Source organism: Chelmon rostratus, chromosome 15 (genome assembly GCF_017976325.1).
Source record: "Chelmon rostratus isolate fCheRos1 chromosome 15, fCheRos1.pri, whole genome shotgun sequence".
Classification (NCBI taxonomy): domain Eukaryota; kingdom Metazoa; phylum Chordata; class Actinopteri; order Chaetodontiformes; family Chaetodontidae; genus Chelmon; species Chelmon rostratus.
Window position 1 is genome coordinate 801,942 of NC_055672.1, and position 20,559 is coordinate 822,500.

The window sequence follows — 20,559 nt, forward strand, 5'->3', positions numbered from 1 at the left end:
AGCAGGCCTCCGTCATCCTGAGACAGGTGATTCCAGGTGACCACGTGACAGACCTGCTTTAAAAGGAGCCGTTCCACTGAAGAATCGGGATTATCTGAATGAACAAGTTCATTTCTTTCAGAATGAATTCCTGCATTTTGTTTCACAATCTTAAACGTGACGTTTCGCTTATTGAACCTGATCAGCAGGTGAACTGATGATGAAGAAGACTTTTCTGTATGAGAGGAAGCTGAATGAGACACGAAGGACACATGAATGAAAACGTTCAGACTTTTATTGAACTTTCAGGCACTGTGGAAACGCAGAGTCAGTGTTCAGAGTTCAGAGTTCTCCTCCGGTGTCTCCGCTCGGATCAGTTCTTCCAGAAGTTCGGGTTCTGCGCCATCCTCCTCTGGAAGTTTTCATACCACTTGAGGATGCAGCTGGATGGGATGAAGGTCTCCGTGGGGTTCGGCGTCATCTGCGCCTGCGACACGGCGAAGGACGAGGCGAAGTTGTACAGACTGTCCAGCATCTTCTGGGTGAACTGCAGGAAGGAGTCCACGGTGGACACGGCGGCGCTGGACACCGGGATCTGCTGGGCCAGCTGATCCAGAGCCTCCACCGACACGCCGACCTGAGCGACGGAGGGCGACGAGGAGGCCATCAAGCCGAAGGGGTGCGCCCCACCCACCCCGGCCTTCAGCCCGGAGATCTTAAAGATGGCACTGGGTTTGTCGTTGGTGATGAATCCGAGCAGCTGCCACACCGGGCCGCCGCTCGCCGGGTCCGGGAAGGAGAAGTAGACCGCGCCGCCCATTCCTGCGGGGAACGGCACCGTGCCCAGCATGAACACCACCACATGGTTCACGTTCTCGTAGTCCGGCAGGTTGAACATGAACTTGTCCGAGGCGACCTGCACCGCGTCCGTCTGCACCAACCTGCCGGCGACCAAACAACCGAACATCCCGCTGACAGCTCGCCGCTAGCCGTTAGCCTCAGTGCTGTAAGAAGTCTTTGGCGTTAGCTTAGCCCGCTAGCTACTTTCAGTCCTGCGTTCGCTAACAGTTCGAATCACGGAAGAATCCAGCAGAACCCGTTCGCTCGGTAACAGGTGGAGGAGGGCCCCCGCTGCCCCTGATGTTGTTCACGAAACCAGCTGAAACGGACCGATAGAAACTTCTGGTACAGTCCGTCATATCGGTGCCGCCCTCTGCTGCTCGGCTATCGATAGAGTGTCCTGGCTGAGTGGGAACGTTTAGCCGCGTCTGTGGGCTGACAGGCACAGCTTTCTCGCGGTCACGTGGTTAATGTAGCTGTACCTGTTTAAATGTTTTCCAAAAATCAGTAAATCAGTGGTGGAAAAGTACTTCAGTAAAACTAACAATACTACAGTGTAAAAATACTCTGACAAGTAAAAGTCCTGCATTCAAAATTTAACAAAAGTACAAAAGTATTAGCATCAAAATATGCTTATACACACAAGTTAAACTACTCACTATGCACAACGGCCCATTTCAGGTTAATGTATATTACTGAAGTATAACTATGTATATATTAATACATCAATAATGTTGCAGCAAGTCACGGTCACTGTATGGACTGCTGGTTGTGAATTTCACCGTGGGGGTCGCCTTATCTTATCCATATTATATCATAATTTGTTTGTTAATTATATCCTGTGTCATTGATCTGAATCCTCAAAGTAACTGAAGTTAGAACTGTAGTGGAAATCCTCAAGTAGAGTATTTGAAAAACGGATTAACTCCGTCTCTCCATCTCTTCTCAGAAAAACTGTTACACTGAGCTTAAATGTAGTCATGGAAACGTAAAAGTCAATTATGTGTTAATATCCATCGAAAATTGTTGCAAATGCAGCTGCTGTTGTATCTTTATTTTATTTTACTATTACTTTCTTACCTTTCTTATTGTTTCTAACATGGGGGTTGCAATACAAATTTCATTGACATGTTATACTCAGTGACAATAAAGAATCTTGAATCTTCAGACAGGTTGACAGCAGGAGTGTTTGGAACCACTGAGCACTACATGAACCACGTGACCGCGCGGCGGCGACGTCACTTCTGTTCTCCTGTGACGCTGGTCCACAGCGATGGCTTTCCACCTGGGAGACAAACTACTGGGCAAACAGAAATCTCGGGTTTGTTGCTGGTTGAGCGGACGTTCGATGACTCGTTAATCGACTTGTTAGTGACGGTCGAGCAGTTAAGATACAGAGAGTAACGTGAATTAGACCGGAAGTGAGGATTCGTCACACTAAAACGTTCCAACGCTGTTTTTTTAATAAACCCCGATTCAGTAAAGTCTGGACTCTGTGAAACCTGAAGAAAACCAGAATCAGTCAACTTATCAACCTGTTTACCTGTGGAATGTTCCAAACAGGTGTTTTTGGAGCGTTCCACATGAAATGTGTTGCTGCATCAGATTCGAAATAAGCAGATATTTTTCAAAAATCAATGAAGCTGATGAGGTTGAACAATAAATATATTGACTTTGTGCTGATTTCAGGTCAGTTTATGTTGAAATGGACCAGCAAGTTATCACATCCTGTTTTAATAATGTATTCCCCAGCCACACAGCATTTTTGGACTCACTGATGTCTGTGTGTGTTTACATGTGAACTTTATTCATTAGAATACATTATTATTATTATTATTATTATTATTATTATTATTATTATTATTATTATGTCTTAACCTTCAATTTCAGCAGAACTGACTGATTCAATAAACGTTATTAATGTCGTTAAACTTTCTTACATTTTCTTTTTCTTTAAATAAAGACTTTTAAAAGGCTGATCAGTGTTTTCTTTTTTCTGTATGTAGCTTCATTCAGTTGTCTGGTGAGTTGTTTATATTCTTGTAGACAAATATCTTATTATTTTGAAATTATATTTGTATGCTCAATAATGTGCTTTTTTATTCAGCTGTTGAATTTGGTCTTTATTCCCTTTAAACATCTTTGCTGTCAGAATTCCAAAGATTTGACCAGCAGAAATTGGATGTGTGTTTTCTCCACTTGGTCTCATTATATCGAAAACTTCTGCGTACGAAAAGATTGAATTGTAAAATAGACTGAAATGATAAAATATAGATTTTTCAAACAGACAGGGTTTGTTTTGTTTTGAAAACCGGTAACCGGATGTATCGTCTTTTAATTTCCGCTAACTTGACTCTCTCAGTGGCTCGGCTCAGTCGCGGCTCAGCTGTCTGCAGTTTGTGACATTAAGAGCATCAAAATAAAGTAAAACAAACTTTCTGCCCGCGTGTTTGTGGACTCACGCTTTTCCGTACGGATTCAGGACTTTTGACCGACACTAACAGGTAAACAGTCCCGCGTTTATCTCGGTTTGTCTCCAAACTTTTGCTCTTCGCTAACCCGGTTAGCCACCCGATGCTAGCCGCGGAGCCTGTTAGCCGCTGGCTGCTTTCAGACCGGAATGAAGACGCTGTTCTCACTGTTTGCTGTTTGTTGATGTCGGAGACACTTTGTGTGTTTATTTATCAGCTGTTAGCACCTCCACGAACGTCACGTGCTGTAATCAGTGCTGCGTTTGCGGGTCTCTGTCGGTGAAGAAACCTCTGATGTGATTCTGCTTGACTAAAAGGAAAAGTGACACATTGAGTGTTTGAACTTCAGCTGAAGCAGATTCAGGCTGCAGGTCTTCAGAAACCAGCAGGTCTTCAGAAACCAGCAGGTCTTCAGAAACCAGCAGCTCTGGATTTGCTGAAGCAGGACTTGAAGTCTGCATGTTGGTGTTTTATCCGGATAATCAATGATTGATCTGTGTGATCAGTAAAGTCCGTCTCGTGCTGCAGTACTGAAGCTTTCTTCCAGACTCAATGATCCGTCTGAAGCCGGATTCCGTCCGTGTTGATGCTGTCACACTGAGTGAAAACCTGAAATCCAGAATTCAGGTTTTAGCGCATTAAGTGGGAACATTTGAGTTTTGTGTTCAGCAGCATTTTAACCAAATCAATCCTGAATATTTGGGGCCACTTTGGGTCTGAACCGGGTTACAGGTTCCATATTTTTGGCAGCAGTTTTCTCAGGATGTGCAATTTGTGTAAAAATCTCTTAATTTTATATTTTTTCTACATGTTTTTCTTTTATATAGTCACTTATATAATATGTACATATATATATAGTATTTTGAATTTCTCTCTCTCTGTGTCTATTTTTCTGCTGCAATACCCAAATTTTCCTGGCTGGGGATTAATTAAGTCTTATCTTATCTTATCTTATCTTACCTTTCCTGTTATGATCAGCAGCGTCACTGTTGTCTCACCTGCAGATGTGCAGGTGTGCTTCAGGGATTCAGTACACGGTGACATCACTGGTGGGTGTGGCTACAGGTGCTGCTTTGGGTCATGTGGTTGTTTCCTCTTCCTGTAAACAGGACGCAGTCTGTAGAGACCGCAGCAGCATCAAAAAACCAAAACACAGTGAAATGAGCCGAACAGCACAGATGAGCAGTCATCCAGTACTGCACTCAGCACACGTTGCAGTATTTCTACTTCACTGGAATATTTCCTTTTAAAGTAACTTTCTGCTTCTACTTTTCTTCAGTCCAGATTTATTTGACAGCTTTAGTTGTTTGGTACCTTCTGATACGTGAAAACACGAATGCATCAGCAATTAGAATCTGTTATAGAATAAATATTCTGAAATGAGTCATTCTGCATGATGAGTACTTTTACTTTTGGTACTTTAATTGTACTTTGATGCTTGTACTTTGACTTCAGTAAGATTTTGAAGGCAGGACAGAGAGACAGAGAGAGAGCAGTGTGTCTGTGTGTGTGTGTCTGTGTGTGTGCGTGTGTGTGTGTGTCTGTGTGTGTCTCTGTGTGTGTGTGTGCGTGTGTGTGTGTGTGTCTGTGTGTGTGTGTGTGTGTGTGTGTGTGTGTGTGTCTCTGTGTGTGTGTGTGTGTGTGTGTGTGTGTGTGTGTCTCTGTTTGTCTCTCTCTGTGTGTCTGTGCGTGTGTGTCTGTGTGTCTCTGTGTGTGTGTGTGTGTGTGTGTCTCTGTGTGTGTGTGTCTCTCTCTGTGTCTCTGTGTGTGTGTCTGTGCGTGTGTGTCTGTGTGTCTCTCTGTGTGTGTGTGTGTGTGTGTGTCTCTGTGTGTGTGTGTGTGTGTGTGTGTGAGCTGAGCTGTTGAATCATTAATGAGCTGCTGCCTCTCAGATATTCTCGCCGTGTGTTTGGCGGTCGAGCTGCCAGCGTCTCTTCCCTCCCGGTCTGTTCCGGTCTGATCTGGTCTGCTGGCTCAGGACCGGTCGGTGCTGTTTAAAACTCTGGACGTCTCTCTGACGACTCGCAGGTTGTTCTGTCGGGGGTTCGGTCGGGTTTTTCCCGCAGAGCGTGTGAATGCGGCGCCGCCTCACGCTGAGGTCATGTGATCCCGCTCAGCCCGTAAAGACGGTCGTCTGATGTCCTCTGAGGCTCTGAAGGAGTTTATCAAGTCTGGCATTTATTTCAGGTGAGACCTGAAACTGCAGGTGTGGAGGCTCCAGTGAAGAGGTGGAGTTCAGTTGCATTATGGGATGAAATGGACCAGAATCAAAGTAAATTTGGTATTTGAGCAATAAATTAAGTCCACGTAACGACATGTCTCATTTAAACTTCAGTGCTGTGACTTCCTGTGGTTTCTGTTCAGTGATTGGTCAGTTTGGTCAGAGCTGTCTCAGGTGACACCTGTCTGTCTGTGTGGGATGATGAACTCACTGTTTGTTCACCTTTACAGCTCAGAGAGTCTTTCTTCATTTCACTTCCACCCTCTGAAAGAGCGCTGAGCTTTGTTTTGATCCGTCGCTACGGCGACCGAACAGCTGTTAGCTCGTTTTGTTAGCATTAGCCTGCGTGTGGTTAGCTTTTATGCTGCAGGAGACTGAAATTCAAGGCTGTTGACCAGACAGGAGGAATGTAATGTAGAGATGCTGCTGAGGTGCATTGTGGGAAATGTAGGATCTCTCTGACGTCATGGAAGTGAAGCTCTGACGCGTTTTCTTGACTGAACTTGTTTTCTCTCATGTCTTCCTCGTCTCTTTCGCTCCCTTGTGTCTGACAGGCTTTTGAAGGATGCCGAAGCACGACAGAAGATTTCAGTTTAACTGAGAGGAGGAGGAGGAGGAGGAGCAGGAGCAGGAGGGGGCTGGTGGAGGTTTGCCATGGAGCGAGCTCACAGCCTCCTGCTGAACGAGGAGGTGTGCAGTCAGCTGGCTGAACCTCAGAGGGCGGAGTTCATCTTTGAATGGCTGAACCACCTGAAGAAGCTCCTTCCTGCCACCGACCGGGTGAGAGCTGCACGCGCTCTTCATCAGGTCACATGACTCTGGATAATCAGACTCTGACATTTACAAACATTAAATCTCTCTTCCTCTCCAGGCCGACATCAAACAGAACCAGCGGCGTCTGATCGACCAGCTGTCGGGCGTTCTGATCGGCTCCCCCGGCCCGCCGACCCGCTGGCTGCTGGCCCACTGCTTGGCCCTGCTCTACCGCCTGGGAGACCCCGTTCCCTCCAGCCTATTGGTCGAGAGGTGCAATGACATCATCCGCAGCAAAGACGACTCTCCGTCGAGCCTCCCCACACGGCTGTAAGTCCGGCTGCGTTCAGGGCACGCAGGGAAAGATGGGAAAAAACGCTTTTCAGCTTCAGTTTCAAAGACTTTATGCTACAAGGAAACTTTAGTATAAAGTTTTAGGATTTATATTTCTGTTAATGAAACCAAAGAAAGGAAGAAGATTCATTTTAGTTTAGTTTTAGTTTGGAGAGCAGAACAGGAAGTAGTCGACAGATTTCCAGGCTTAAAGGAATGTTTGTGTTTGTGTTTCAGGGCAGCCGTTTCGTGTGTCGGCGCTCTGTTCGAGCAGCTCGGCCGGATGCTCGTCGGCTCCTTCAAAGACACGCTGGCCAACCTGCTGAAGGCCATGAAGAGCGCTGAGGTCGGTGGCGTTCAGAAACACAGGCAGCCTCCAGCAGGACGCCAGTTATTTCCCCAGTTTAATACACAGTCCCTCAACGCACCACGGAGAGCTCCGAGGAGACGAACACAAACCAAACCAGCTTCACTTTTATTTCAGTTTCACTGCACAACTGAGAAGTAACTAGTAACTAAAGCTGTCAGAGAAATGTAGTTAAGTAATGCCGTGACTGTGTACTGAGGTGCAGTACCCGAGTAAAAGTACTTCTGTACCTCTGTGTCAGTCTGTGCAGCTCACCCTCCTCTTCCTCTCTCAGTCTCAGGGTCGGTATGAGATCATGCTGAGCTTGGAGAAGATCCTGCGAGGTCTGGGAGTCAGCGCCGTGCCGTGCCACCGTGACGTCTACAAGGCGGCGAGGACGTGTCTGACGGACCGATCCACGGCCGTACGCTGTGCCGCTGCCAAGGTAACGACGGCCGGGGCGTCCAGACGTCCCTGCCCATCGCCCGTCAAATCCTCAATCAGCTTCTCCATCGACTTGTTTCAGACTCGTTAACGTTTCCGTCTCGTCCCGTCAGTGTTTGCTGGAGCTGCAGAGGGAGGCGGCGTTCCTGTGGACCAGCGAGCTGGAGAACGTGGCCACTCTGTGCTTCAGAGCCTTCGAAGGATCCAACTACAACGTCAGAGTGTCGGTCGCCAAGCTGCTGGGAACTCTGCTGGCCGCCGCCGTGGAGCCCCGACAGCCCGCAGGTACGATCAGAGACGACGATTCGCCGGGTTAACGTGTGACAGCAGGCAGACTGCAGACTCACCTGTGTCACCATGTTGTTTAAAGGGACAGTACAGATGTGTATTTAGCCTAGCTTAGCATAGACTGGGGGCAGTTTATTATTTGTTATAAATCTGTGTTTCTATGACGACAAATATACTCCATCACAGCACCATCTATGATCAATGGGTGGATGAAGAACCCTTAACAGGCCGGCGGTTGATTTGGTGGTTGTTTCTTTTCCCCCAGCACCCCCCAGACAGGGTGGGCGGGGTCGGAGCTCCCTGGAGGAGGTGATGGATTTGTTGTCGGGGGGGTTCCTGCGAGGCGGCGCGGGTTTCCTCCGAGCCAGCGGAGACATGCTAAAAGGGACCAGCTCCGTCAGCAAGGACGTCCGAATCGGAGTCACGCAGGTGGGTCACCATGGCAACCATCGAGTTCAGGTAGCTGGATTTTTTTTTTTGACTTGAAGAGCGGGTTTAATGGCTGCTCCTCCTCAGGCCTGCGTGGTCTTCGTCTCCACCCTGGGCGGCTCCTGGTTGGAGGCGAACTTCCCAGCCTTCCTGTCCCTGCTGATGGAGTTGGCGTCCCACGGCAGGGCCACGCAGACGCCGGGAGACGCCGTGGTGACCCGCTGCTGCGTCTCTTTCATCCTGAGGACCACCCTGGGGTCTCTGCTGGGAGAAAAGGCTCAGACCAACGCCGCCAAACAGCTCTGCCTCGCCGTGGCTTCGCAGAAACGAGCCATCGGTGAGCAGAAACTGTCCTCCGTGTGTTTACAGCGTGAGATGAGATTAAACTTTATTCAGCCCCTGTGGGGAAATGAGTGTTACAGACAGCAAAGAATAAATGAGAGACACATAAAAACTATGCATGTGTGCATTATACACAAGAGTGGAAGAATACTGTTGCCATGAAAAATACTTTTTGCTATATTTAACTACACATGACTACTACAGTGTTTATACCATTACACTGTAAAAAATATACAACACTGTAAAAAATATGTAATACTGCAGAAGATGTAATTGAGATATAGAAAATATAAAAGAATCTAATGTGTGTCTGTCTGTGTGTGTCTGTGTGTCTGTGTGTCTGTCTGTGTGTGTGTCTGTGTGTGTGTGTGTGTCTGTGTTTAGATGCGGCTCTGACTGATGGGAACATGGAGACCAGAGTTTCGTCTGCAGACGTCTCAGCCAGTCAGCATGTGTTGGTGTGCTGCCTGGTGGAACTGGGAGCACTTATACAGGGACTGGGATCCACCGCCGCCCCCCTCCTCACCGACAGCAGCACAGGTCTGACACACACACACACACACACACACACACACACACACACACACACTGGGTTGGTGAAAGGAGGAGATCTGATGTCTGAGTGTGAAAGACAGTGTGAAATCAGAGACAACAGCTTGTCCTCCTGTCTGTCCAGAGCAGATGTTGTGTCTCGTTAAAGCACGGGGACAGATGTCTGCTGGAAGGAGGTGCTCTGTCAGGAGGAGTTCAGACTGAGCTCGAGCTGAGACGCTCGTCACGTGTTTCTGTCTCTGAACACAGTTTAAATCAGTGCAGGAAGTTGAAGTGGTTTCACTCGGCTGCTGATGACTGCGCGTGTTTGTCCGTGCAGCCCTCTTGGATACGGTGGTCTCCGTCCTCCTCCACCCCGTCTCCTCGGCCTGTCTGGCCGCCGCCTGGTGCCTGCGCTGTGTTGCCGTGGCGATGCCGTCCCAGGGTTCCCTGCTGCTGGATCGCTGCGCCGAGCGGCTGGTGGCGCTGAAGTCTTCCCCTGAAGCTGTGGCCGGGTACGGAGCCGCCGTCGCCGCCCTGGTGGCTGCAGTGCAGCACTGCCCTCTGGGAATACCACACACCAAAGGCATGGTGGGTAAAATACACGGCCATGTATAACACTACATAGATTAATATAGCATGTAGCATGCTAATGTTAGCATTCATTAGCTTTAGATAATGTAGCACATAACACAACAGCTGAAAGGTAGTTCACAACTAACTGTGTGTGTGTGTATGTGTGTCTTTCTCTGTCTCTCTCTGTGTCTCTCTCTGTGTCTCTCTGTCTCTCTCTCTCTCTGTCTCTCTCTCCCTGTCTCTCTGTAGGTGGTTCTGGGTCTGGCTGAGGACCTGCTGCGTTCAGCCTCTCAGAACAGTCGTATGTCTCTGCAGAGGACTCAGGCCGGCTGGCTGCTCGTCTCCTCTCTCATCACATTGGGTACACGCTGATCTTGTTCTTAGCGACATTAGCAGCTAGCCCGGTTTTTAGCTTGACAGTTTTCAGATTTATGTGCTAACATGGAATCACTGAGCCTTGTTCAGCTGTGTTCATCACAGTGTGTGTGTGTGTGTGTGCGTGTGTGTGTGTGTGTGTGTCCAGGCCCAGCTGTAGTAGAGCACCACCTGTCCCGTCTCCTCCTCTTGTGGCGGTGTGTGTTTCCTGCTTCACTCAGGGAGCAGGAGATGGAGCTGCGACGGGGGGACTACTTTACGTGGCAGGTCACACTAGAGGGACGTGCTGGGGCGCTCTGCGGTCAGTTCACACAGTGTTGAACACCTGTGTGTGTGTGTGTGTGTGTGTGTGTGTGTTTAACTGTTCTTGTGTCTGAGCAGCGATGAAGAACCTGCTGCTGCACTGCAGGGAGCTCGTCACCGATGACATCATCAACCGTCTGCTCACACCATTGGCCTGCGCTGTGGCCCTGCTCACCAAGTCAGTACCTGATTGGTTGGTTGTATTATAAGTCTGATGACACTCCATATTAATCTGATGTGCAGATTCAAACCAACATGTATCTACTAACAAGTAACATTCAGCCCCGACAGACCATCTTCATCATCTTCATCTCCATCTTTATTCATTGTAGCTGTCGAAGCTTTACTGCGTCTCTTTTTACGCGGATGATGTCAGACTCTTTTGACAAATCAAAGGAAAGCTTTTGGAAATATTTCAGAGGATTCATTCTCAGTGAAGAACCTTGGAGCTCTAATCTGCCTCTATACCTGCCAAAGAGCAGTGAGTCCTAACACGTCTCTGGGGGTCATCAGGTGGATACCTCCCTTCAACGGTGTTTCGCCTACTTAGTCCCACTACACCTCCAGGAGGCTAGGCGGTGAACTCCGGCGTCCCAGAGTCACCTACCCTAGTGCCAGTTCACACTGCTCCTACACAATCCAAACAGCACTGCCACGTTCAACTGACCCAGGCCTGTCCAGGTAGTGGCCAGTACCGATGCTACCATTTAGCTAATGCTAATGCTAACCGCTAACTGCTAAGAAAAACAGAAGAAGACAATACAGTACCGATGCTACAATTTAGCTAATGCTAATGCTAACTCCTAACCGCTAACTCCTAAGAAGAACAGAAGAAGACAATACAGTACGGATGCTACCATTTAGCTAATGCTAAATGCTAACCGCTAACTGCAAAGAAGAACAGAAGAAGACAATACAGTACGGATGCTACCATTTAGCTAATGCTAATCGCTAACCGCTAACTGCTAAGAAGAACAGAAGAAGACAATACAGTACCAATGCTACCATTTAGCTAATGCTAATGCTAACTCCTAACTGCTAACTGCTAAGAAGAACAGAAGAAGACAATACAGCTAGATTCACCTATACTGTTAATGTTAACTGCTAGATGCCAATGCTAACTGCTAAGATACTATCACATTACCACCGCTTTAGCTATTGTTAGCTGCTACAATGCTACCACAGGCCTAGATCACTGGCTATGCGGCACTGACCCAAACGCATTAGCCAGATCTCCCTCTTAGCTGTTTGAATCTGATGCCAAATCATGCTAGTATGCTCGAAGCATCCCGCAAATCCTAGTATCCCTGCTTTTGCACTGTCGAATCATACCATTCCTTTCTAAGTAATTAGCCAGTCTCCGTGCTACAATGCTAAAGAAAATCTTTCCCTCAACATTTAGGAGAGAAATCATCCGATCAGCTTTAATCAGTCTTTTCATGTGATTCTTCGACAATGAAATCAAACAGAATGACATCAGTCAGAGTGGGTGTTACCTGTGTGTATCACCTGTGTGTTGTGTGTGTCCAGGTTGCCGGCTCTCGTCAGGTCTTACAGCACTTCAGTTCGCAGCTGGTCGGTCGTTTACAGGCTGAGAGTCTACGAGCTGCTCGCTCTGCTTCCTCCACACAACTACCAAGGTAACAACACGTCTCCTTCACTGCTTCCTTCTTTCCTTTCTTCCCTCCTTCCTGCCTTTTTTCTGTCTTTGCTTCATCTTTCTCCATTTCTTCTGCCTCATCTTTTCTCTTCTTTTATCCTATCATTGTCCTTTATTTCTTTGCGTTCCTTCCTTTCTTTCCCTCCTTTGTTTTTTTTGTCCTGCTTCAAATCTTTGCTTTTTCTCTTTTCCTTTTTTCTCCTAAAAAAACTGAAATAAGACGTTCTTCACCTCTGTCCTCCTCCTGTAGAGAGCTTTGGTTTGGTGATGAACCAGCTGGTGACTGACCTGTCTGGTCAGGACAACCTGAACCACCCGTGTCCAGAGCTCACCCTCCTTCCTCCCCTCTGTCACCGTGACGACCTGCCTCTGGTCGGCCCCGCCCTCCAGGACACCGACCACAAATACATTGAGGAACAGGTGAAGTGTGCTGCCTATCGGCCGGGCCGTAGCTGAATAACAAATGTTCCACCGCAGGAGGGTCACCTGGGGCTGTGTTTGGCTTTCAGCTCTACGGCAGCAGTGTGGGAGGCGGCTCTCTGGACAACGACACCTTCAGTCTGTGTGAGAGGAGTGATGAAGCCCCCGCTCCTCTTCCTCCTCCCGTCGCTCTGACAGCTGCCGCTGTCCGTCTCTTTGGAGTGCTCTTCCCCCACATCATCTCCGCGCAGAGGTAACTCACCTGTTGTAAGTCGCCTTGTACTGGTCGACCAGTACAGGGACAGAAGCTGACGGATGGAGGGTCGTGCTGCTGCTGATTATTTATTTTTCGCTGTTTGCATATTTGATGCTGGTGTCTAACATAGGAACTACTCTACGTGAATATGTCCGGCCACATTTTAGACTGTAAGTCATATTTTAACTATCAAATCAAAGCAATCATGTGATTTAGTGGTAATCCAGTACTGAGGACCTTCTCGCTGATCACAGCAGCCACATGTTGAACCAGCCAGTTCAGATCAAGACACGTCTTTGGTCTGAGGGGTGTCATGGGTTGGCGGTGATCAGCCCCGCTGCCTGTCTGGACCACATCAGCGTGCCCCCCGCCCCCTGCGGTGAAGCCACAGTGTGAACGTTTGTGTTGGTGCAGCTCGTCCAGATGAACGCTGTGGAGAACAAATTGTCCCTCTGTCTCTCTCAGAGTCAAGATACTGGAGCAGTTTGTGGAGACAGTGAACCAGCTGAAGGGTCAACGGCAGCAGACCGTCCAGACACACGTCTGTGCTGCCCTCTGCAGTCTGCTCAAGGTACTACACCTGTCAGCATGAGGCCTGACACCACTCAGATGTCAGACAGTGAATGTGTGTGTGCATGTTAGTGTGTGTTTGGAGAACAAATGCAGGACAAACAGTTCGAATATAACTGGAGTTAGTTTGTACACTGTTGAGTCTCGTTTGTGTTATTGTTTCATTTTGTTTATTTTTGTCCACTTGGGGGCAGCAGAGCTCCACAGATGGATAAACATAACCCTCTGACATACTATCACCTCATAAAGTTGTTAAGAAAAACTAAACCTTGTCCTCTCTCCTCAGCACCAGGGCGGGATTCGGGGGTCTCTGGGGCCGGAGGAGGTGCGTTCCCCAGCGTTGTCCCTCCTGACGGGGGCGCTGGAGAGTGCCAGTCCTCTGCTGCGCTGTCTGGCTGCTGAAGGACTGGCCCGGCTGGTTCAGGTGGTGGGAGACCCCGGCTTCACGGTCTCCGTCTCTCTGCTCTGCTTTGACAGGTAGGAGGATGAAAACACGCAGCTTTTAGCCGGAGACGTTGGAGCTGGAACGCTCATTTACTAAAATGATCGTTTACAGGACTCCACACCATCCATATTTTTATTTTTCTCTGCTTCCTTACACAAGTATTTGTGTGAAGCAGATTTTCTTCCAAAAAATGAGATGAAAAGTCTGCACATTCATTTGTATCCGTTTCCAAAGTCTGATCCTAAAGTAGCATCAGAAACAAATCAGCTCATGATCTAAAAATATTCATCGCAGACAAACAGATAAAGCAGAAATAGTCCAAAAAGCTTTAAATAGCTGTGAGTGAAAGAATCCAAATATATCACAGTGTGTTTTGAGTCACTGATGCTTATCTCACATCCTGTGATATATTTAGGCCAAACGCAGGTCCCAGATTCAGTGAAGTGTCTGCACAAAGCTTCCAGAACCTGCTTTGTGCAGATATTTTCCTCCTCTGTGGTTTCTGCTCAGTGCAGTGTTATCATGTGTGCTGTGCATCTCTTTTTAAATATGAATGAATAAATTCATTTTGTATATTCTTTTTGTGATGTCAGTGACGTGTTTCTTCAGAGTCTGGAGGGTCACTGAGGAGGATGTCATCGGTTTTGTGCTTAATATACTTTGTTGACTTCAGCTCAGAAGTGTTTGTAATGTAAAATCTTTAATGTGCTGTTACTCTAAATTCCCTTAATGCAATTCTTTGGCAAATGTAGAATACTTAGACTGTGTCTGTGTTTAAAAGGTACTATACAAATATACCTGCCGTACCCCACTCTTATTAAAACTGCTACATCTCCAAAAACTACTGCTACTGCTACTACAACTACTACAACTACTGCTGCTACTACTGCTGCTGCTGCTGCTGCTGCTGACAGTATCGTTCACAACAGGCTGAAGACGGCTCGAGACGCAGCATCTCGCAGTGGTTACGCTCTGGCCCTGGGGGCGCTGTACCGCTACACTGGAGGAATCAGCTCACCTCAACACCTGTCCACCTGCCTGGGAGTCCTGTTCACCCTGAGCCAGGACAGCACCTCACCTGAGGTCCAGGTACGCATGTTTGTTGTATATCTATGAGCATGTCACTCGTCAGGCGATCGTGATTTCAGTTGTTTTTGATCATGACTATTTAAAGAAATGTCCTCGCTGTCCCTCAAACATCCCTGTGCGTCTGCTGGGTCCAGACCTGGTCTCTCCACAGTCTCTCTCTGGTAGTCGACCTGTCTGGCGGTTTGTACCGCACCCATGCCGAGCCGTCCTTCACCCTGGTGATCCGGCTGCTGCTGTCGGCACCACCCACCCACCCCGAGGTTCACCACAGCCTGGGACGCTGCCTGCATGCCCTCATCACCTGCCTGGGCCCCGACCTGCAAGGTATGACCCAGGTGTTGGAGTGATGTGTGTGTGTTGTGTTGTCAGGTGAGGGTGCAGCAGTGATGTGTGTGTGTTGTCAGGTGAGGGTGCAGCAGTGCTGTGTGTTGTGTTGTCAGGTGAGGGTGCAGCAGTGATGTGTGTGTGTGTGTTGTCAGGTGAGGGTGCAGCAGTGATGTGTGTGTGTTGTCAGCAGTGATGTGTGTGTGTTGTCAGGTGAGGGTGCAGCAGTGATGTGTGTGTGTTGTCAGGTGAGGGTGCAGCAGTGATGTGTGTGTGTGTGTTGTCAGGTGAGGGTGCAGCAGTGATGTGTGTGTGTGTGTTGTCAGGTGAGGGTGCAGCAGTGTCCGGTCTCCGCTCCAGCTGTCTGGTGGGATGTGGAGTGATGCAGGCCAGTCCAGACTCTCTGGTTCAGACCAGAGCCATTTCCTGTCTGCAGCAGCTGCACATGTTCTCACCGCCACACGTCAACTTGGCCAGCCTCGTACCTGCGCTCTGTGTAAGTACACCTGACTCCGCCTGACTACCTGACTTTCCTCTGTCCAGATTTAAGATTTATTTGTCTTACTCATGTTTTCAATATGAGTATTTAAATACATGTAATGTTATAATAAAAACACTGATAATGCTGATGGTCTCTGCGTTGGACGTGTAGAAACTGTAATATCTTGTGTACAGTGAGCGCTGTGTTTGTGACCCTGCGCTGTGTCTTGCAGGAGATCTTGTTGGACTGTTCCATGTTGGTAGGTTCTCTCTCAGGCCTGAAGCTGCTGTTTGTCTCACTTTCTTTTCAGCTCCTCTCTCCCTCAGCACTCTCCTGTTTGCGGAGCTTTGTAACACAGTTTTCTGTCACTGAAACGCTGTTTGAATGCATCATATTAATCTGTGGCACTAAATCTTAACATTTTCTGATGGTTTTGAGGCTGTATGAACTCACTGTTGTTGCTTAACTGACAGCTCACTCAATAACACTGACCCTTCGTCAAACTCATCCACAGCCCTGCCTGAACATGTGTCACACACCATACCTGCACCCTGCCGGCTGTTTCTGTCACCTACAGTGAAACTGCTCAGTGTTTCCTCTAGAAGAAATCAATCGACTGATACTGATCACTCACTGGATCATCATGTGACAGTAGCAGCTTTATTCCAGATTATTATTCTTTAAGATAAGAAAGACTTTATTGTTACAAGCAGCAGGTAATGGCATTTGGAAAAAAACAGTAGAACAATACTCAATGAGAGTGGAAAGAGCAGTGATTCAAGGTACCAGGTGTGTGATAGATCACACATCACTGCTAAGAACAGTCAGAGTATGGAAACCAGCGCTAAGCTAAGCAACGCTGGAGTTGAACTCTGTCAGCTGATGGTATGAAGGACCTGTGGTAGCGTTCCTTCTTACAGGGTGGATGCAGCAGTCTGTTACTGAAGGAGCTGCTGAGGGCCCCCACTGTGTCATGCAGAGGGTGGGAGGGGTTGTCAGTCTCAGTCTCTGTCTGTCCCTCTCAGAGCTTCCACAGCCCCAGCAGACCACTGAGTAAAAGACTGCAGATGAAACCACAGAGTCATAGAAAGTCCTCAGTAATGTCCTACATACTCCAAAGGACCTCAGTCTTCTCAGCAGATGGAGACAACTTTGGTCCTTCCTGTACAGGACATCAGTGTTAGTGGACCAGTCCAGTTTATTGTTTGTATTTGTACTCATCCACGATCTCAATGTCAAATCCTGGATGCTCACCGATGCAGTCTGTTGTGTTCTCCTGCAGAAGCCTGTCACCATCTCCTTGGTCTTACTGTCGTTGATGTGCAGGTGGTTTAGTCCACACCAAAATTAGTGTATTCCAAACCGTTCCCCTGTGATACACATCCAACGATGGCTGTATCATCAGAGAACCTCTGGAGGGGGCAGCTGGTTGTGTTGTGTCTGAAGTCCGATGTGTAGAGGGTGAAGATGAAAGGGGGGGGGGACAGTACCCTGTGGAGCCCCGGTGCTGCAAACTGCCACAGCCGACACACAGTCCTGAAGCCTCACATACTGAGGTCTGTTGGTGAGGGAGTCGATGGTCCAATCAGGTGACAGTCTACTCCGGCTCCTTCCAGCTCCCCCCTCAGCAGTGACGGCTGGATCGTGTTGAAAGCACTGGAGAAGTAAAAAAAACACGACCCTCACTGTGTTACCAGCGCTGTCCAGGTGGGAAAGAGAGCGAGGGAGCAGGTAGATGATAACGTCTTCCACACCAATGCCTGGTCGGTATGTGAACTGTAGGGGGTCCGGCTCGCTGCTCACCAGGTGACGAAGGTGATTCAGAGTAATCCTCTCCAGTGTCTTCATCAGTTGACATGTCCATGCTCAATGACAATAAAGGCAATCTTAAGGCTTCAGGCCTGAAGTGGTTGGACTCCCAGTCTTTGGCACTGGACCCACACAGGAAGTTCTCCACAGGGCAGGAACTCTCTCCAGGCTGAGGCTCATGTTGAAGATGTGCTGAACGACCCCCCAGAGCTGATCTGCACAGTCCCTGATCAGTCTGGAGCTGATGCCATCAGGGCCAGAAGCCTTCCTCACCTTCGTCCTCCTGAGCTCCTTCTTCACCTGATCTGCTGTTATTTAGAGGCCGGGTGGGGGACAGGGGGGTGGCTCCTGTTGCTTGAGGTGGGGGGCTGAGTCAGTAGTCTGTGATGTGGATTGGAGGGGGCTGAAGTGGTGTGAGGATGGAGCTGCTGGTGTCAGGGATGCACTGGGGGGGGGGGATCCTGAGAGGTAACGTCATCTGGTCTGGGCTCTGGTGGATGGGGGAGGGAACGGGGGTAGAATCAAACCTGTTTTAAAAACGGGTTCAGTTCATTTGCCCATTCCCGGTCTCCAGATTCTGGCCCCCTGCCGTTGTCGCTGATGTGGCCTGAGATGGTTTTCAGGCCCCTCCAAACCTCTCTGGCGTTGTTCCCCTGCAGGCGCTCCTCCAGCTTCCTCCTGTAGCTCTCCTTGCCTCACCTGATCTCCCTTTTCAGCTCCCTCTGCACCCTCTCCAACACCCGATGGTTGCCTGTTGTTTACTCACCAAAGATATGTAAGCAGGTAGCAGATGAACCAGGTTGTGATCAGATCTGCCCAGTGGGGGGAGGGGTGAAGAGCTGTCAGCATCCTTAGTGTTTCCATACAGTCCAGTGTTTTATTGTCTCTGGTGCGACATTTGACATACTGGGTAAAGTGGGGAGAGTTGAGGACTGATTGAAGTCTCCGGAGATGGGGAGGAAGGCCTGCGCTGCTCCTTCACACTGATATGTGCTGATTACACCATCGCTTGTTCACTAACCACTATGCTGCTATGCTATGAGGGAATAATGGATCAGTTATCCACAACTTAATCAGAAGATTGACACAGTGCTGTTAGTTGTGTCGCTATAATAATATTTCAGTTAGACCTGAAACTTTTAGCCAGTTTACATAAAAATGTATAAAATCATAAATATGTTTCTGATCTGGAGGAAACACTGTCTGTAGCTGCATGCTTCCTCTGACGAGCCTTCAGCCCGTTAACAGAGTATTTACTGTGTGTGTGTGTGTGTGTGTGTGTGTGTGTGTGTGTGTGTGTGCGTGCGCGCTTCAGGCCCACCTGTGCAGTTCTTACCTGTGTCTGCGTCGGGCCGTGGTGGCGTGTCTGCGGCAGCTCGTCCAGCGGGAGGCGCTGGAGGTGTCCGAACACGCCGTGACTCTGGTCAAAGAGCTGCCGAGACGAGACAACACACAGCTGGGTGAGGCGGAGTCACGCCGACAGTTCTCCAATCAGCGATCCTCTTTAAAGATCCTCCTCATGTGTGCAATGAACACGTGCAGAAATACAGACTGAGGATTAAATCAGACAGAAATAAAGATCACACTGCAGTTAACAGGTGATCCAGGTGTTTAAGGGAAGTTAGTTTAACTGTTCTGAGTCTTTTGATTTTAGATGTTTTTGTCCAGATGGAAGTTAGAATAATCAACTGTGAAGAAGAAAAGTTATTTTAAACAATTTCTTAATTGAATTTACATGCTAATTACTGTACAGTGATGATACTGTCACAGTAGAGTTTGGCCACATCGCCCCATTATCAGAATTTAAACGTTGGTGTCACCTTCAGACATGCTTCATCAGTTCATTCAGCAGTTAGACTCACATCTGTCCACCCCCACCCTGTGCAGACGTCACCATAAAGGAGGTCGGCCTGGAAGGAGCCCTGTTCACTCTGCTGGACCGGGAGTCAGATCCGGGTCTGAGGAGGGACATCCAGGAGACTCTGGTCCACATGATCGCCTCCAGCGCCACCAGTGGTAAACTGGGACACTGGCTCAAACTGTGCAAGGACGTCCTGTCTGCGACCACCGGTGGGTTGAGTCTGTCACAGATTTGATGGTTAAAGTTTGTCTTTTTATTTGAGCTGCAGAGCAGCTCCATCATTTCCATCACGTACGATTTACAACACGAACCATCTTCAGTTTGATGTTGTATCAGCCTTTATGCAGCTTTTTTCCGGAGCTTTCAACCACACATCAGGGTCTTCATCAGACCTGCTGATACGGTTAAAAGCTCTGGACCTTCAGTTTCCAAGGTCATGACTGAACTTCTCCTCCAGACTGTCGGGCTCCGGTTGAGGCGAGTCAGGAGGACGAGGAGGCGGACCCCGCCAGAGACGACGACTCCTCTGCTTTCAGAGCTCGGTCGGAGTCCGGCGGCCCCTTCACGGCGCTGCGCTGGGCCACGCGCCGCTTCGCCATGGAGTGCGTGTGTCGCATCGTAGCTCAGTGCGAGACCGCAGACCCGGCTCACTTCGACATGGCTCTGGCTCAGGAGCGCCGCCTGCACGAGTCCACTGGTAAGACCCCCTCAGTGGTTTGTGTTTGCGGTCTCTGTAGACCTCCGTGACCCCTCACCTGACTGTCCACAGACTTCCTGGTCCTCCATCTTGGCGACCTGGTCCGCATGGCGTTCATGGCAGCGACAGACCACAGCGACCGGCTGCGGCTGGCGGGTCTGCAGACCCTGCTGGTGATCATCAGACGCTTCTCATCCATCCCCGAGCCGGAGTTCCCCGGTCATGTGATCCTGGAGCAGTACCAGGCTAACGTAAGGAGCATTCACAGCTCGCTGCTCAGCCGGCTGAGAATACTGTGCTCTGATTGGAGAAAACAGAAAAGCTTGGCGGCGTGGTGTGCGTCATTATCATGTTTATGTTTTATCTCGTGTGTGTGCAGGTCGGAGCTGCTCTCAGACCAGCCTTCAGTGCTGATGCTCCTCCTGATGTCACAGCCAAGGCCTGCCAGGTGATCAATCATCAATAATCATGTGTGCTCACAGGTTACTGTTATTATCCAGTTGATCTCAGGTAACTGCTCACCTGCTCAGTCGGTCTGCTCTCCAGGTAACCAAATGGCATCTAGACTCCTGATTGGCTGCTGAAAGTGACTTTTTACGTCTAACGCATTTCCAGGTCTGCAGTGCCTGGATTGCGAGCGGCGTGGTCAGCGACCTGCGTGACCTGCGGCGCGTCCATCAGCTCTTGGCCTCCTCATTGGCTAAAGTCCAGGCCGG

At 48.8% G+C, this 20,559-nt stretch overlaps 2 protein-coding genes across 5 annotated transcripts in view; one reads left to right on the forward strand and one right to left on the reverse strand.

Moving 5' to 3' along the window:
- Window positions 1–263: 263 nt before the first annotated feature.
- On the reverse strand, window positions 264–1,212 carry hikeshi (heat shock protein nuclear import factor hikeshi). The gene has a single exon (XM_041954571.1). The coding sequence runs from the start codon at window positions 944–946 to the stop codon at window positions 353–355; it is 594 nt and encodes a 197-aa protein (XP_041810505.1). The 5' UTR covers window positions 947–1,212; the 3' UTR covers window positions 264–352.
- Window positions 1,213–3,187: 1,975 nt separating this feature from the next.
- Window positions 3,188–20,559, forward strand: part of heatr5a (HEAT repeat containing 5a) — a 26,316-nt gene continuing 8,944 nt past the window's right edge. The window contains exons 1-28 of one of the 4 annotated variants that reach the window (XM_041953772.1): window positions 3,188–3,323; window positions 6,066–6,291; window positions 6,383–6,594; window positions 6,835–6,943; window positions 7,239–7,388; window positions 7,501–7,672; window positions 7,941–8,104; window positions 8,192–8,474; window positions 8,831–8,986; window positions 9,318–9,568; window positions 9,803–9,914; window positions 10,077–10,229; window positions 10,310–10,409; window positions 11,762–11,871; window positions 12,142–12,311; window positions 12,401–12,564; window positions 13,033–13,138; window positions 13,424–13,614; window positions 14,512–14,671; window positions 14,806–14,995; window positions 15,322–15,491; window positions 15,709–15,735; window positions 18,601–18,745; window positions 19,173–19,355; window positions 19,604–19,843; window positions 19,916–20,094; window positions 20,223–20,291; window positions 20,459–20,559. The exon at window positions 20,459–20,559 is cut by the window's right edge and continues 79 nt beyond it. In XM_041953772.1, coding sequence (XP_041809706.1) covers window positions 6,166–6,291; window positions 6,383–6,594; window positions 6,835–6,943; window positions 7,239–7,388; window positions 7,501–7,672; window positions 7,941–8,104; window positions 8,192–8,474; window positions 8,831–8,986; window positions 9,318–9,568; window positions 9,803–9,914; window positions 10,077–10,229; window positions 10,310–10,409; window positions 11,762–11,871; window positions 12,142–12,311; window positions 12,401–12,564; window positions 13,033–13,138; window positions 13,424–13,614; window positions 14,512–14,671; window positions 14,806–14,995; window positions 15,322–15,491; window positions 15,709–15,735; window positions 18,601–18,745; window positions 19,173–19,355; window positions 19,604–19,843; window positions 19,916–20,094; window positions 20,223–20,291; window positions 20,459–20,559 — 4,193 coding nt within the window. In that variant the 5' untranslated portion in view covers window positions 3,188–3,323; window positions 6,066–6,165. The remainder of the gene's footprint in view (window positions 3,324–6,065; window positions 6,292–6,382; window positions 6,595–6,834; window positions 6,944–7,238; window positions 7,389–7,500; window positions 7,673–7,940; window positions 8,105–8,191; window positions 8,475–8,830; window positions 8,987–9,317; window positions 9,569–9,802; window positions 9,915–10,076; window positions 10,230–10,309; window positions 10,410–11,761; window positions 11,872–12,141; window positions 12,312–12,400; window positions 12,565–13,032; window positions 13,139–13,423; window positions 13,615–14,511; window positions 14,672–14,805; window positions 14,996–15,321; window positions 15,492–15,708; window positions 15,736–18,600; window positions 18,746–19,172; window positions 19,356–19,603; window positions 19,844–19,915; window positions 20,095–20,222; window positions 20,292–20,458) is intronic. The other 3 variants (XM_041953774.1, XM_041953773.1, XM_041953775.1) reach the window with 3 other exon arrangements.